The following is a 16559-nucleotide window of genomic DNA, read 5'->3' as shown; positions in this document are numbered from 1 at the left end:
GTCTGACTGTTGGTCAGTCAGACAATATTTTATAGAGCAAGTGATTCATCATTTAATCACTGAATTCTAAGAATAATCTGCAGATGAATAGTTAATGAAAATTAGAGTTAGTTGCAGCCTCATAAGAGATATGACTCCATGCAACTTGAAATGCAACAACTGGTGAACTGAACTTTTTTTAAGAGCACCACTGCAGACGCTTCAGGCAGAACAAAAAGGAGGTGAAGTCCACATTGAGGGCTGTGTGCTTAGTCACGGTGACCAGCAGAGGAGGCTCTTTGTCAGTTTCCTCACATCTCCAGTTCTCCCTCATCTCTGCTTCTTCTCTGACGACATGAACTGTAGACTCACCAGGAAAAACAGGACAGATTATGATATTATAAGTGTTAAAACCTGTGTTGAACATTTAAAAGGAGCTTTAGCCTATTTTTGTTTCCATCATTCCTGCAAAAAATGATCTAAGACATTTCACCTACTCGTTTCCATCCACCTCTACCACTATGGCCACTTCATACCTGTACATATTGTTCGCAATAACCTCCAAGCTTGTCTGCATTCTTATCTTAAAAAGAACAAGCAATCATATTTTTGGTCCAGGATTTTGGCTCTGTGTAAACGCTGGAGGCTAAGAGCTGTTTGATGTTGTTATGGCTGGCTTGCTGCCGCCTCAGTACTACTGGATCTGCAGGCCTCTCTCATGTCCAAAGGTATTGTGTTGGCTGCTCTTTTGATTATATTATCAACAGAGAGAGAGGGAGAGATGGAGAAAATTAAGACTTCCACTGGACACGAGTAAACAAACAAAAGTTTGTAGAGTCTGGTCCATCCAAAGAATCTCAGTTATTCAGACTTCTCTGAGGATATTAATGTCCAGTGTCGGGATTTTTGTGCTGAATATCGTTCTTGCTTGATAAAACAGTTTTCCTGTACTCAGTCTGGAAGATTGAGGAGCACAGAAAACATTAAAGAGGAAGGGACATTACAGATAAACAAATAATGCACACACTCTTTTTAGACATTTTAGCCATGCTAGTGGCATCAGTATGGATGTCAGGACATCAGCCTGTTGGTTAGTCTGCTGTTCCACCACTTAAGTATCTCAACAACAATGAAATTAATTGCCATTAAAATCTATACATTCGTGATTCCCACAGGATAAACCCCACTGGCTTTGATATCTCCTTACTTTTGCCTTCAGCACCATTGTATGGTTGACATTTTTGGTTTTTTTAGTGACATAAAAACAATTGAATGGACTACAATGAAATTTGGCACGGACATTCATGATGCCCAGAGGATGTATAATGAGATTTTACCTGTAGTACAATCAGGAGGTCAAGTTTTCACCTGAAATATCTCTACATACATTCATGGTTTCCAGAGGATGTATCCTAATGACTTGGTGATTCTTTATGTTTTCCTCTGGTGCCACCATGATGTTGACATTTTTGTTTTGTAGTGAAATACTTCAATTACCACAGGATAGATCATCATGACTGTTGGTATAGACATTCATGTTCCCCTCTGGATGAATTGTAACAGTTTCACTGTCCCTTCGCTCTCCATGTAGCATTATTATCAGGGAAAAATGTCAATTTGTCCAGTGTTTTGGTTTTTTATGAAATACTTCCATTAGCCTGAGCTGTACTGTGTGTTTACAGCTAAATGTAATGGAAGCAACTATAAGCACACAAACATGCTAAGCTAATATAGTCATGGGCATGTTAGCATTAGCATTAGAATTTAGCTCAAAGCACTACTTTGTCTAAGTACAGCCTTACAGAGCTGATACCATGGCTGTAGATTTGAAGTCTTTTTATTTTTGTAAATGAACGACCTGCAGTCCTACAGCTTAGGGGAGGGAAGGGGTTCATGTAATTCGTGCTCTATAATTCTTGTATTCCTGCCTCTTATGAGTGGAGGCTCCATTTTGAGATTAGTCCTGTGGATCATCTCAGAACAAGGCTTTCCTCTGTGTCAAGCTGGTCAAGGAATGGGATAAGTCATACTCCAGATAATCCATAAGATCCTAAGATCCACTGGCATTCTAATAAGTCATGCAGGTAGAGCAGCTAAAGTATATGAATGGGTTTGTAAGTGTGTTTAGACAAGCGTTGCTTTTCATCACAATGAACCCTTGGCAGTGTCCATGTGAGTGAGTGTGTAGCCGTTTTCATATATGATCTCCGGCCAATGTTCGCAGAATCAAGTCTGGATATTCTCCAGTGTTACCCTTTCACATATGTAGCACACAACAGGACATTGTCCATGTCAGACATGTTCTCACCTACTAGATATACTTAATATAGGCGCAGGGTGGCGTCTGGGTAGAGATGGCAGGAGGTGGGACGTGACACAAACAGTACGCTGTAGAAATTGCAGTGTTTGTTTATTGCACATGATTTTAATGTGGGCCCACATCTCTTTTTCTTTCTTTCTTTTTCTTTTTTTTTAACGTCCTCTCATAAATGACCCTTCTTCTTTACTCTTGGACGTTCGTATTCTCCCTGTTTGTCTCACACGCAGCTCCTCTAGATGTCTACATAAGCTCAGGGTTGCCGTGCATGTGTGAAAGGGACTTGAGTTTGTTTGCGTGGGGTTTCCCTCTCCGCCCAAGTGATGTGCAGGGGGTGGGGATGGGGACGAGGCAGCCTGAAAGGGGAGCAGCGAGGGACTTGAAGGGTCGTGCTGTGTGCAGGTCAGCCAGCCTCGGTGCACCCAGAGGAAATCTCATGTTCCTGCCAGCCTACAAAAGTAAACAGATCTGCAACCACCAAGCGCTGGCACCCGGCCTGGGCCACCGGCGTTTTAACTAAAGGAATGAATCACATCACACACACACACATTCACTGGCTTAAATGTAAGTGCATGGTGAAGCGTGCAGTGCAATCTAATCTTTTCACTTTGTCTATGTGATATAATTCATGCTAAATTGAAATACAGTGATTGAACTTCTTTACAACCACAGTGTGCTCCCTCAGCGACATGATACACATGCCCTCCATAAGCTGTGAAGTGCATTCACCCGTTTTTTAAATACATCCGCCTGGGAACTTGCTTCATTCAATATTTTAGATAACATCTTTTCGCCACTGAGTTTTGAAACCTCCCCTCTCTTTTATGTTCCTTTCTCCTCTGTAGTTCTTTCTCTGCTGTTTTCCCTCTCTCTGCTTTCTCCTCTGTCTACACATCTGCGGTTATTTAACTGTTATTCTGCGGCAGCAATGTGGTCAACATGTGTCTGGCTTCCCTCCACGCAGCACTCATCTGTAGTCAACTTCGGAATCACTGAAGGACCACAGCAGACCTACCAAGCTCCTTATCGCTCATTCCACAGTGGATACTCATCACACGGATGGATAGGTGGATTTATAAGTGTCTCCTTGGTTATGCATATAACATTAGTACATCCTCTGCTAATTGTGTCCCACTTTTGACCTAATGTTCTATTGTAAACACATAACCAGGCTTTTATTTCTCTCTTCACTTGGGTGAATGGGAGCAGCAAGTGAAGGATAGGCATCATGACCTATAGGATTTAGAGTATCTAAGAGCAGTATTTGGATTGCCTAAGCCTATGGATTTGCATTACTCCAACCTCTGAACTTTTAATCTCAATGTTATTTAATCCTCTGGAAAGAGTATAGCCTCAGACATGGTGGGAGGAATAGATCAACCTAGATACCACAGTGGAGATGGATGGCTTTGACGGTGGCTGTTAGTTAAGGCATGCAGAGGCTTAAGAGGTTAAATTTGTGTATTAGCAGGGCTATTTTGTCTGATTGGTTTGCGTGGAACCTTCTGTATAATTTTGATATCCAGCTTGTCTTTTCTGGAACCCGAATTTAAAGGAATTTGTTGCCAATACCGCCGTTCCTCTTGCTCTTACTTTGACTTCAAACTTTGGGCCTCAACCACATCTAAACATCATCCTCACGAATAATGTGCCACTCTTGTAAATCACCAGAAGAACGCCCACAACCCATTTGTAAACCCCGAGGTATGCACGGTTTAAAAAGGCTGCGGTCGATTGTTTAAAAGTCTGATGGAAAATGTTAGTTCGACTTTTGACTTCTAGACGTGAACTCAACTTAGAATAAAAACCAATGTTAGATTGAGAACACACTAGCAAGAGAATTTATGCATAATCCCAAATTGAATCCTGTCATCACCATGTTCCTGATCTGTTGGCTGTGGAAAAGGTAATGTAGTGAGATAATTAGAGTCACATGCTACAAATTACTCTTCATCAAGGCAGACGCTGACAGACAAAACCACAAACGGTATTTACGGATTGTTAAAAAAATGAAACATCACAGCTTTCACCAGCTCAGCTTTGTGGACAGGATGTTCACCACTGACTAAAGGGACCTTCCTCTGATAGTCTGAATCGTTGGGTCTCTCTCTTAATTAAAGAGTTTGGTGTAGACCTGCTCTTTAAGGAAAGTGTCTTGAGATAACATTTGTTACGAATTAGTGCTATTAAAATAAAGATTGGTTGGTTGGTTGGTTGGTTGGAGAGTTAGATGTTAAGATTGATACCACCCTCATTTAAATATGACAGATTAGATTGGCTCTATCCAAAGGTAATAATGTCCACCTACCTGCACCTTTAGAGCTGGTGGGTGGAAGTTGCTGCCTCTGGCAAAGAAATAGTCAAGCAATTCTTTTGACATAAACTCCTCTTTGCTAATGTGCAGATGGTAAGGAAGTTTCAGGCTTTGGGGTGTTTTAACGAGAAGCCTGAATGGTCCAACACACTTCCTTTCTGGCCGGTCTTGGTACCATATCTCCCATCGGTTGTTTTAAGATTCAGCCTGTTGCTGCAAACAAGGAAGTGACATGTTTGCACTGTAAAGGAATGCTCACTGGACTGTACCTGTCTTGTTGGTGAGGAAAAGCACGGAAAAGTTTGGTATTTCAGTCAAGAAAGATTATAACTACTCAGTTGTGTTCAAGGAATTTTGCTCCACAGTGCTCTGCTATGCTTGGCGCTGTGACGCAGTATCTGAAGTGTGGAAAAAGAAACGACACATTAAAAAGATGATGAATGCAAGGTCTTTATATATTTCTTCAGCATAATTGCAACAACATATTCAAAGAGCACTGCAGTACAAAGTAGAATGAAACACAGACACTTGATGTTGCTGTATGAAGTGATATGAGGCAAGTGGTTTCCCTTTTGATAATGGGTGCCTTCATGTCTCAGTCCGATTAGTGCACCATGTTGAGTACAGAGACATTTCAAAGCTTCAGCAAACTTAAAAAAAAAAGAGAACAGACAAATAAATACTGTACAACACCATATATGTAATACTAGATTCAGAAATCACAAAAAGATCATGCTTTCCTCAACAGAACACTTGATATATGCACTTTCATAAAACAATGCAGCATTTCTGGCAAGTTTCCCTTCACAATAACACTATCATCAACAAATGGCAAACACAAGTTGATATATCTTTTGTGTATATATATGTATATATGTATATATACACATATATACACCTTAAATAAAGTGCCTTCCTTTAAAATCGGTGATTCCACAATGTAAATGCTTGTTTGCATATATACATCTGGAAGCAGAATTCCTGAAAAACGGTTTGGAGCGAACATCCATAGAATTCAACTGGATAGAAGGGGCGATTCCTGGAGTGTTAATGTATTTCTAAGTAAATTGCCATTGTTTTTTAAGTGGGGCGCAGAGCTGTAACACCACTCTACAGCTACAATGCTAAACACCTTCTGATCGTGGTTAATAAACGTCAGCCTGTGTAATCTTTTGCACTAGACCTTATGGTGAAAGACTGACATGTTTGCTATTGATGACGACTTACATGCTGCCTTTACCTGTTTTCTGTTAGCCAGGATGAGGGCTCCAATTACATCTCAGGAATGTTTATTTGAGGAGGAATGTCCTTTCTATCCAATCAAGTTCTGTACATAAACCCAAAGAGCCCACGCCAACAGCTTAAACAGCAATGACATCTTTCTACCGCACAATGCATCAACAACAGCTATTCAGTTATAAGGGTTCTGGTTGCTTTCTGAAAGCATTATCTGTTCATCAATTCCAATCTGGATTACACATCCAATACCCGCCTACTAATCTTTACCCCAATACACTTTGTACTAGTTCCAATAGTGCTCCACTGTCGAGGTAAATGAATAAATTTGTTTATCATGATCAGTTAGTCCCCCTGAGAACATTGTAGAGACAAATCTATGAGCACAATCTACTCACTGTAGAGCTTAATTTTATCCTACATTTGCACCGTAGAGACTTAGGAGGCTGGATTTACACAGGCACCAACAGTCTGATTTTTTAACTCTTTGGCACCCAGATCATATATCTTCCTGGCTGTGAAAATGTGAGGAAACACATGAAATCAATCTGTGTGACAAAACATTCGAAATCAAATGTGCTGTACCCGTACCGTTACTGCTTAAGGACTACTCTGATAATTCTCACTAGCAAGCTCGATAATGACAGCAGAATGTTTCCAATCCTTTTTTCGCTTAGCTAAATTCTTCTATCACAAACTGAAGTGTATCAAAAGATTGGCTGAAATGTACATTACTGTGAATGCATGTGGCATCTTTTGGGTCTACTGATGTCCTGTTGTCTCGTTCCCCTTAACACATTTGCAAAACCTGAAGGATTTCATGTTGTAGCAGCATAGTTGGGATATTCATCTGTTGTACTCTTCCCACGCATGTGTTTGCTTCATCAATCAAACCAGCCCACAATCACACATTTCCTAATGTAAGACCTACAAAAAGCATAATCGGGATGTTTACCATATGTTGCTATTGTCAATCATAAGCGCTCCAGGACACCATCAAAAAAGCTAGTGGGTAGACATCATGCTTACACGCACTCAGGAGAGTGAACTGAATATAAAGAGAGAGAGCTTGATGTCATGCCAGATGTGGAACAGTTTGGCAAGCGATGGGAGAACACTGCATTTTTTTTTTTCTGTTCTTGCAATTCAGTTCAGTTCAGTCGAGCCTGATATCATGACACTGTGCCAAATCCTAACTTGAGACAGCCACACTTCCTAAACACCACAATACTGCCAATCACAAATGTGTATTTCCTCTGAGTCAGTGCATGGTAAATGCATGATGCATGGTTTACATGTTAATATTTCATGACTTTTAAGGTAGGCAGTCTCCTCTCAAATTAGGATTGGGCCCTCTGACTCTGAGTGAAGTTGGAGTTTTGGCTGTGGTCCCTCAGTACTCCCTGGCCTCTTCCAGTTCATTCATGAACACATCTTCATGGGGGTTTTCTGGGCAGCTCAATCCATTATTGGGTGGCCGCACAGCATGGAAGCGACTCCAGTCCCCTTTACACAGGATCCAAGGCAGCACATCCACTTTGAAGTGCAGCTCTGGGGAGAACTCGGTGCTGATCAGGTTAGGCGTGCCTGCGCCTTTCCCCCGTGTGATCAGCTGCCCGCGCTCGCCGTAACAACAGTGCTGTGCTGCGAGAGTAGATGAGTCGCTGGAAAGTGCTGAGCGGATGCAGCTACGCGCTGATGGCTTGTAGATGTCCAGGCGCTCCTTGGGGCCACTGGCATCACGCCAGCGGAACTGCCGGCCATGAGTCTCATCATAGACACTGACCACAGTGTACGCCACCTCAGAGGGGTACGAGCAGGGGCAGCTGGGCAGCTCAGACAAGACCTGGTGGAAGTACCTCTGGAGGAACGCACTCTTACAGTTGAGCCACTTCTCACAGCTGTCCACATCTATTGGGAAGAGGACAGCAGCACCACATGAAATTGGGTGTTATTGTTGTTCTGATGTGTTGAAGTCAAGTCTGAATGCTATGCTTCTACGCTCCCTTCTGACAGCATATGAGTGACCGTAAGTACAGTATAAACAGCTTGCTGTTAATGGGGTAAAATATAATATGATCCCTTGTGTTATGAAGAACTTTACATCAGAAAAACTCACCTGTCCCAAATGGCTCTGTGCCATTCTCCATCTCGAAAGGGAAAGGCTCCACCACAGTGTTGACATCACCTACAAGGAGGAGAGTGGTACATCAGATGTAGAGTGAAAACCAGCCGGGAAAGCAGAACAACAATAGCTCATTGCTCTGACCTTGGTTTTATTCTTAATTCTTAAAATGGAGATATAATCTCACCAGGACAAGGCTCCAGGTCACACTTAGAGGCTTCTGTCAGAGTGCAGGAGTAGCCACAGGACTTGGTCCTCTTCCTTTCGCCATGTCCACATGTCACTGAACAGGGAGACCAGGACGTCCACTCATCTGTCTCCTTCTCTGTGGAAAGGAAAACAATATTCAAACGGTCAGTGCTACAAACTCAGCTCAAGTGGATCCAAGCTTATTTTGCCTACTACGGAAATTCATCAGATTCCATTAAGATTAAAGCACAATTTAATTAATATATTGCCTGGAATTAAATTATAGCTCAACATCATGCTTCCAGGAACTAAACAGGCGAAGGAGGAGCAGCTTTAAGAAGTTGATTGGAATCATGAAGGAAACAGTCTGCACCTTACAGTTTTGTGTTAAAGTGAACTCAGCTATCCAACAGTCCTACCCAGAACACATTTTTAACGTTTTTGGGCCATATAAATGACAATTGTCTGCTGGTCTAACCTTTCCCATGCAAACCCATGCTCTTTTCAAGAAAGCTTGAGTAAAATTAGAGAGAGGGAGGCTGTGCTGTGGCTGTCCGCCTCCGCACCATGTTTCCTTGTGGTGTTAATAACACTGAAAACAAGTCATTCTTCATGATTAAAGGCGAGGTGGGTGCAGAAATACCAGCTTGGGTGTAGCGAGCACCCAATTTTACTTTGTGGGCGCTGCTAACTCGCCATGTGGCCATACGGAAATAAGGTCTCAGGAGAGTCTTAATTACAGAAGAAGCTAAGGCAGACATCCTTGATTTATGCTCACTGACTCTTTAGATGTGACCACTTAATAGGCATTGTTGCCTTTTGCTGGCTCGCCAATATGCACAACAGTTAAACAGATAGAGTCTACGTATTGGCAAAACGGATAAGAGAAAGGTTCAAGAGTAAAACCTAGCCAGGTTTTTGGACACCTGTTACAACATGGTGAGAATACACTGCAACAGTAGAGGTTTGTGCAACAACAACCTTCAAATACATTGAAAAAAAAAAAAGCAAGCAGCTCAATCACACACAGATTTCTATCTCTGGGAAATTTCTCTGAAGAATGAAAGCTCAAGGCTGTGGTGAGCCCATGACTGTGCTCTGATCTACTGTAGGATTCACACACACACTGAGCAGCCCATCAGCCCATGTCTTTCTGTCTTTCTTCTCTACCTTTCATTCACTGTGTACACCTTTCTCTTCCTCTCTCATTTACTATTTTTACCACTGAATAAGTGGTCTGTGCAAGCTGAGACACATTTTTTCCCACCAGAGGACGGCAGAATTAAGAGGGAGGAAAGAGCTGTAAAAGTTATGCAGAGCCCTGAAAGCCCCCCGAAATTCTTGAACTGGCTCAAAAGGCCGAGCCGCAGAGGGCATTGAGGGCCGCCAGGGTCTGGGGGGGCCCATGGGGTCCCGGGAAGGATGAAAGGGCCGGCCGAATGGCCCCTGTCATTCTGCGTTCCCAATCTGCCCTCTAATTGTGCACAAGCAGAGGCCTGTTTTGTCCCGGGGAACAGTGCCGGCCTCACGCTGCCATTAGCGAGCGCATCTTCAAAAGGCAGGCCTCTGTGACCAGCACGACTAGTGTCGACTTCAAAGCGCCCATAACCCACAATGTCCTGATGGTCGAGTGCTCATGGTGCATCGCATGCTGGCATCATTTAGTCCTCTCTGACTGTGAAGACAGTTATCATGAAGCCTTCCTCACCCACTCTGTTGTTCTCTCTCCATCTTTCTCTCTCTCTTTCTGTCTCCCCATCCAGACATTCCCATTATCTCTATCTATTTTTGATATGATAAATTCAGCGATTGCATTTTCATAATTTGTACTTTTTCTTTGGTAAAACTCGCAGGATAAATTGAAGTAACTTTGTAAAAGCCATAATCAGTCTGATGAGGTCATATCTAAAAGAGCTGTGAGGCTGTACTACCAGACAGTGAGTGTACCACTTGGCAAACCTTACCATAGTAGCTCTGCATTGGATCCCAGCCTTCATTCCAACGCGTATCCCAGTCTCCGCCCACTCCGCTGGGTAAGGGCTCCTCGCTGCCGTAATCCAGGGAGTAATCTTCCTCCTCCTCTTCCTCGCCAGTTTCCTCCACGCCTGACCGGCTGTTGTTGTCCTCGCTGGAATCGGCGTCGGTGTAACTCCAGAAAAGGGGCCAGAAAAGCTTCTTGCCTCCAAGCCAATCTACTGTGGAGGAGGGGGAGGAGGAGGAAGAGGGTAGCCAGTCCTTTTCCTTGGCCAGGTCCATCTCTACCTCCATCTGGGGGTCGTCCACCACCTCAATGGTTACCTTCGTAGAAAAAGAGAAGGTCTCTGTCAACCTGACATGATCTTCCTAATGATGGCGTCCATCATTATATGTTAAGCTTAACAACTAAATTATCACGCTAGGACTCCAAACCGTAAACTGCTGTAATGTGTCATCAAACATGGAAAGGGCCTGAGTAACAAGCTCTTCTCAAGAAATCAACTATCTCAAATCTGCAAAGAAGTTTTTTAGCAAGCGGACCCGCTCCCCAGATCTGAGTCAGCCAGCCAGACGTGAGCATGAGCATTCAGCCAACCAAACGATCCTCTCAGGGAGAGAATGTGAGCATTTATTCTGGATAACTACCTCTCATTACCTCAATATGACTCATCCTAGATGCTACAGTACTTCCAAGGGCCCTCTTCAGCTGATGTGAAGACCAGGCAGCAGGGAGACTACAGGGAAAACCTTTTTGTAACTGTTGTGAATTCATTTCAGAGTTAGGAAAGACATATGATGATTGGAAATGCTTTCATTTATCTTAGTTGAATGTATCCTTGGTTTAGAGCCTCTCAGTCGGAGTGTGGTACATCTGGTCTATATGCTACATGAAAACTCATCAGAAATTTCATCGGCCCCTGTACTTGATGTAGACATAGGCCGGCATCATTATGGCTCTCTAACCACATCCTGATTACACTGACCAGAGCCGGAGAGGATAACTGCCATGAGATAAGTTAAACAGAACAACTTTTTGAACTTTTTGGGTCAATTTAGAAGGAGATGATGAGGACTTAATGGCTAACACTTATGATTACAGAGCCCGTTTTCCTTTATTACTCTTTAATTAAATAGTAGCAGAAAAAGACACACCCAGGTCTCTAACATTAGACTGAGGGACTGTTGACTTTGTTACACATTAAGGAAATAAATCATTTTACATAATGAAACACAAAGTGCCCCAGTTCCCCTTGCATGAATGGTTTTAATTTAACCCACTGTTTACCATTCACTGATTAATATGGATACAGCGGATGAAATAAGATGAGCTTACTGGAGTGCTGTTTTTGTGGTCGAACACTATCAAAATATACAGGAAACAAATCAGAAACATGTCTTCATCAGCATCTTGAAGGCTGTTTAAGAGGCTCAAAGTGCATGTGCATATATTAATCTGTGACTGCTCTCGTCCGACTCACCTGTATGTTGGGGTTCTGCGAGTTGATGTCAGCATTGGCCAGGTCTGGAAAGTTTTTGAGATCCAGGATGAAGGGTTTGGTTTCCTCCTCAGGCTCAGGCTGTGGGAGAACACCGACTGAGCGATGCTGCGGGTGGGACCACCTCCTCTGGTGGCTGTGGGGCTCGGGCAGGAGACTCTGAACCTGGTTCTGCTGCTCCAAAGCCTCAGGAGCATATTGGACCCCGGCGCTGTGAATCTGGTGGCCATGAGCCTGTAAATACAAATTAAGATGTAAAATAAAGAGTTAATCTCGACCAGAAACAATAATCTAGTGGAATGATTTAAAGAGATTAAATGACTACAGGCTGCGTCTGTGCCCTTTGTGTGGTGACAACACAAAAGGCAACTGAGACAATTGGAATACATTCAAAAGCCAGTGGCTACTTTAGGGCTAATGAAAAAAAGGATCCATCATTTATAATGGCTCATTGATGAGTATAAAAACAATTAGTGCTCTGTTTCCAGGAAGGAACCTTGAAACCATCTACCACTTCGTAGCTTGGTCAGCAATTCCAAAAAGCCCCTGAGGCATCCAACTAACCAGCCAAGTGACCAACCAGCCTCCGTTCATTTCATTCTTTTTTTCCCACAACAGTCATGGCATCCAGGCCGTGGACAAAGAGGGGCCTGTGCCAGAGAGATCCTCTTTTAGCTTTAATGAGAGGGCCTGGGAGGCGTGGGACCCCTGGGCTGGTGCGAGCGTGTCTGAACCTGCTGTGCTGCCGCCACTACAGCCGCCGCTTCGTTTGACCTCTCAGGTTTTACAGTTACTGAGAAGAACGGGAGGAAATGTGGATCTCTGAGATTAATGGAAATGAATGGTGGCGTTTTAACGGCGGGGAATTGTAGATATATGCGCTGTATCCGGATTATAGTGACTGCAAATGGATTTTTGGTTGGTCTGATTCTCTGTCTGTTTCATGTCTAATAGGACACATATCTGTTTCATGCCTGACACTAGTCAAACCCAAAGACCAAACCCTCTAATGAACCCTCGTCTGCCATTCACTTATGTCTATATCATCCCCAATATACTAAATTGGCCCGAACACACGATTGGATGGGACCTTCAGATCTGACCTGAGCCCGTTTGTGGTCTGCTAAGAGAAAACCAGGTGCAGTTGGAGGGCTAAAGAGGAGAAGAAATGTCTGGATTAATACCCAAACGGTTGGTAATTTATAGTTATGGCCTCTAGGACTGTGCGTACTTTTCACTGACTGCCGGTGATTGTCCCATGAAGAAGTTTTGTGGTCGGTCAAATTCAAGCATGTGAACACATTATGCCTGTTTAGGGGAGAAGCCCATCAAGCATGATAAATGATGGATGAAGAGAAGTTGGCCCCCTCCCCAGATATCTGTAAACTGGTGGTGAAAGGAAGATAATCTCTTTGGAATATTTTGCCTTTTTCTCTGTAATTGTATCCACTGCAGACACTGCAAGTAAATAATACACATATTGAAATAAATGCAAATTAATTATTTTTTTTTGGCCAAGAAAACTCAACATCCTATTAAAACAGACTAATTATAGCCGCGCTGCTGAGAGCACTCGAGCATGAAATCACTATTTCTTTCTACGGGGATTTGAAACACATTAATACATAAAATACTGCAAGTAGTGCAACAATTTGCATAATAGTCATTTTTTTGATACATACTTACATATGTTTCATACATTTTACATTTTGTTTAGTTGTTTATTTATTCTTTTAACATAAATTGGTCCTGTTTTGATCCAGTTTTCAGCCTTGGATATAATGGAAGTGCAGTTTAAATAATACGTCGATTCATTGATGGAAAGAAAAATAATTTGTAACCCTTCTGATAACCGATGAGTCGTTCAATTACGGAAATAAGTTGGATTTTGGACTGTTGGTCGGACAAGAGAAGACATTTTGTTGTTCACATTGTTCGTTACTTTTCATTTCTTCAAGTAACTTAAACTGTTAATTAAAAGCCAACTCCATGTCCAATGTTCATGTCTTTCCACTGTTAATAGCTCCAATCAAGTGTATTATGTTTGGAATATTTGGCAAGAAGTGTTTAAGAAACACCACAGAGCTGACAATCTTCAAGAAAATGAAGGCCCCATGCTTGAACGTCTCTCATGTTACTCCTGATGTTTGGTGTCCGCTATGAGACTTTATCAAAGAAATCCACCAGCAGGATGCTCCATGTTACCCATGAGCGCCTCACTGTCAAACCTGACCAGCAGTGACCGTACTCACTCGTACACACACATGCCCGAAGAGCTGCTCAGACACAGAGGGTCCAGAGTCACGAGAGAGGCCACATACTTTCACACCCTCCTCATCTCGTCTTGTTACACATCTGGATCCTGTATTCTTTCGCCCTGTATATCACTCTCCTCCTCCTTTCTTCCTCCCCCTCGTTCTCTCTGATCCTGCTCTCCTCCTCTCTGCAGTGGGGCTCTTCCGCTCAAAGGCCCGATGGCTGATGGCATGCGGTGTGTTTAACAGGGAGACTATCTGGACGCACTGGGGGACCCCTCCCCGATCTAGAGACTTCTTCTCTCCTCTCAGACAAACATTAAATCCACCCTTTTGGCAGTGCATCGTGTCCTCCTTTCACCAGACTGACAGGACTGGATATATTTGGGCTACTGTCATTGCTACTGCTGAGGGTGACACACATTCAGGTTAGAGAGAGGGGGTCGAGAGACTGGATGGGGGCGGCAGGGGCTGAGGTGAGGGGCAGGGATGGGATCTGTTGGGGGGGGAGGGCAGGCTGGGAAGGCAGGCAGTGTGATTTATGTGCCCGCGGATATCAAAGGCCTCTGCACTTGGCTGTTTCCAAACCATTACAGAAGAACAATAAACTATGGACGCCCTTTGATCGCCATCTTTTGCAAATGGAAACGGGACAACAAATGCATGCCTGGTGGAATCGGGGTGAGGTTGTGGAGGTTGGGGTGGGGGTACAAAACAGTCAGGCCAAACAGGTCCCAGTATTTGGAAAAGAGGCCACTTCAACACAAACCCCTCCTCCTCCTCCTCCTCCTCCTCTTCTTCGCTGAGAGATGGGGGTAAAACCAAAAACAGGAAATTCCACATTAACACAAAAAAGAGCCAATGTAAACAATCGGATGAATGACACTTGACCCGAGCTCCAGTGCGAGAGATGCCGAGGGCTCGCCTTATTCTGGTTACATAAGCATCTCGTTACTCTGCACCCGCTTTATACTGAGCTTCCCCTCCTCTTTTCTCTTCTCCTCCTCTGCTAATCTCTCCTCTCCATCCACCACTCACAGACACACATCCAGCAGGTCGCAGGCGAAGGTGCAGAGTCACCAACTGCAGCCTTTCGGTGAACAAAATGAACAATCGCACGAGCCACAGTCCGATTCTTCTTCATCTTCTTCTTCTCGCTATCATTCCCCTCCCTCCTTTGCCTCTGTGTCTCTTCTTGCTTTCAATCAGACAGATGATGAGAGAGAGAGAGAGAGAGAGAGACAGAGAGAGAGAGAGAGAGGGAGAGAGAGGGAGTCCCAGAAGGGCATCCATGGGAGGCCACACAAGAAGGAGAGTTCAAAGGCAAAAACTGAACCCTGACACAAACACACACAAACAGACTTTGATATCCAAATATGTCCGTGCGTAACACAAACATTCCTGTCTACACACTACACACTGCACAGCATGAGAGAGAGTGTGTGTGTGTGTGTGTGTGTGTGTGTGTGTGTGTGTGTGCAGGGAGTTTCGATTTATCATAGCAGGGTGTATGCCCAGTGGTAGCCAACTTTACTATACATGGAAAGAGAAGTGGAAAGACGGAGCTCCTTTAGCTGATAGAATCATTGGACTTCAGCTGACTGAAGGTGATGGCTGAAGGAGAGCAGTGACTTTATGAGCCAACTGTTCCTCACTTTGATATGTGATCCTCTGCTTCAAATGTATGTTTAATAAACAGACATTTACAAATACACATAGAATAGATGATGGACGTGACAGAAATGACTAACTTACATTGCCATATATACATATACATATATACATATACATATACATATACATATATACATATATACATATATATATATGTATTTATTTATTTTTTTTACAAAAGGCACATTTCAGTGTCTGTTGCAGTCATTACTAACTGGGCTGCTAATGACCTTATTTGAAATTAGCATGATAATTTAGTTTATTTACATTCACATTGCAATTTTCATCTAAAAGCCAAACTTTTTGATTTTTATGATGTTTTATAAAATACTGTCAATGAAACTGAGACCATTAGTCTGCATGAAAGAAGTTGCTGTATTTAGCAATAAAGTGAACCGAACCCTAATATTAGCAGCCTGTGGACATTTTACATCAGGAAGCAAAGATGCACTAAATCTTATTTGACAGAAAAACAAGTTTTGCCAGCAGCAGGTGTGATTTTAAGACTTCACAGCTTTTTTTTTTTTTTGACTTCCTTAACTTTAAAAAAAAAAAAAAAAGGAAAAAAAGCGAACTCGTGATCGATACCTGAGGAAAACTTACCTTGTGGCCAACATTCTTGTGTCTGGTGGGAAACCCAGTCCCCAAACTAACGACAAGTATTGACCAAATCACAAGCAGCGCGTGAAATCTCCACGCGACCTCCTGACGCATCTTGTCCACTTCAAAGCTCCCGTGAAGGTTTGGAAACGCGCTTTGGAGGCTTTTCTCAAACTGTTCTCCCTAAATCAGCCTGTTGGCTCCGGAGAAGCGACAGTGTCCTGCTCGTCCCGCGTTTGCCGGCAACTTTGGCTCGGGACAGGAGAAGTTTTAGGCCTCGTCGGTCTCGGAGTGTCGCACTTTATGAAGATGCGCACCAGCGTCCAGAGGTATCCCGCGCGCTATCCATATCTGGCACCAGCGCCTCGCGCAGCAACTGTCAGTCCGTATGGCGGGT

At 43.3% G+C, this 16559-nt stretch overlaps 1 protein-coding gene across 1 annotated transcript; it reads right to left on the bottom strand.

Annotated features, from left to right (window-relative positions):
• Nucleotides 1-5480: 5480 nt before the first annotated feature.
• ism2b (isthmin 2b) lies at nt 5481-16286 on the bottom strand. The gene is made up of 6 exons (XM_070848754.1): nt 16166-16286; nt 11616-11867; nt 10125-10458; nt 8159-8296; nt 7966-8034; nt 5481-7757 (listed from the first exon to the last, which is right to left on the bottom strand). Exons 1-6 carry the CDS (start codon nt 16274-16276, stop codon nt 7240-7242), a joined length of 1422 nt encoding a protein of 473 aa, XP_070704855.1. The 5' UTR covers nt 16277-16286; the 3' UTR covers nt 5481-7239.
• Nucleotides 16287-16559: the final 273 nt, after the last annotated feature.

This window comes from Pempheris klunzingeri, chromosome 18, assembly GCF_042242105.1.
Source record: "Pempheris klunzingeri isolate RE-2024b chromosome 18, fPemKlu1.hap1, whole genome shotgun sequence".
In the NCBI taxonomy this organism is placed as follows: Eukaryota; Metazoa; Chordata; class Actinopteri; order Acropomatiformes; family Pempheridae; genus Pempheris; species Pempheris klunzingeri.
Note: the sequence above shows the minus strand (reverse complement) of the source record. Positions and strands in the feature narration are given on the sequence as shown.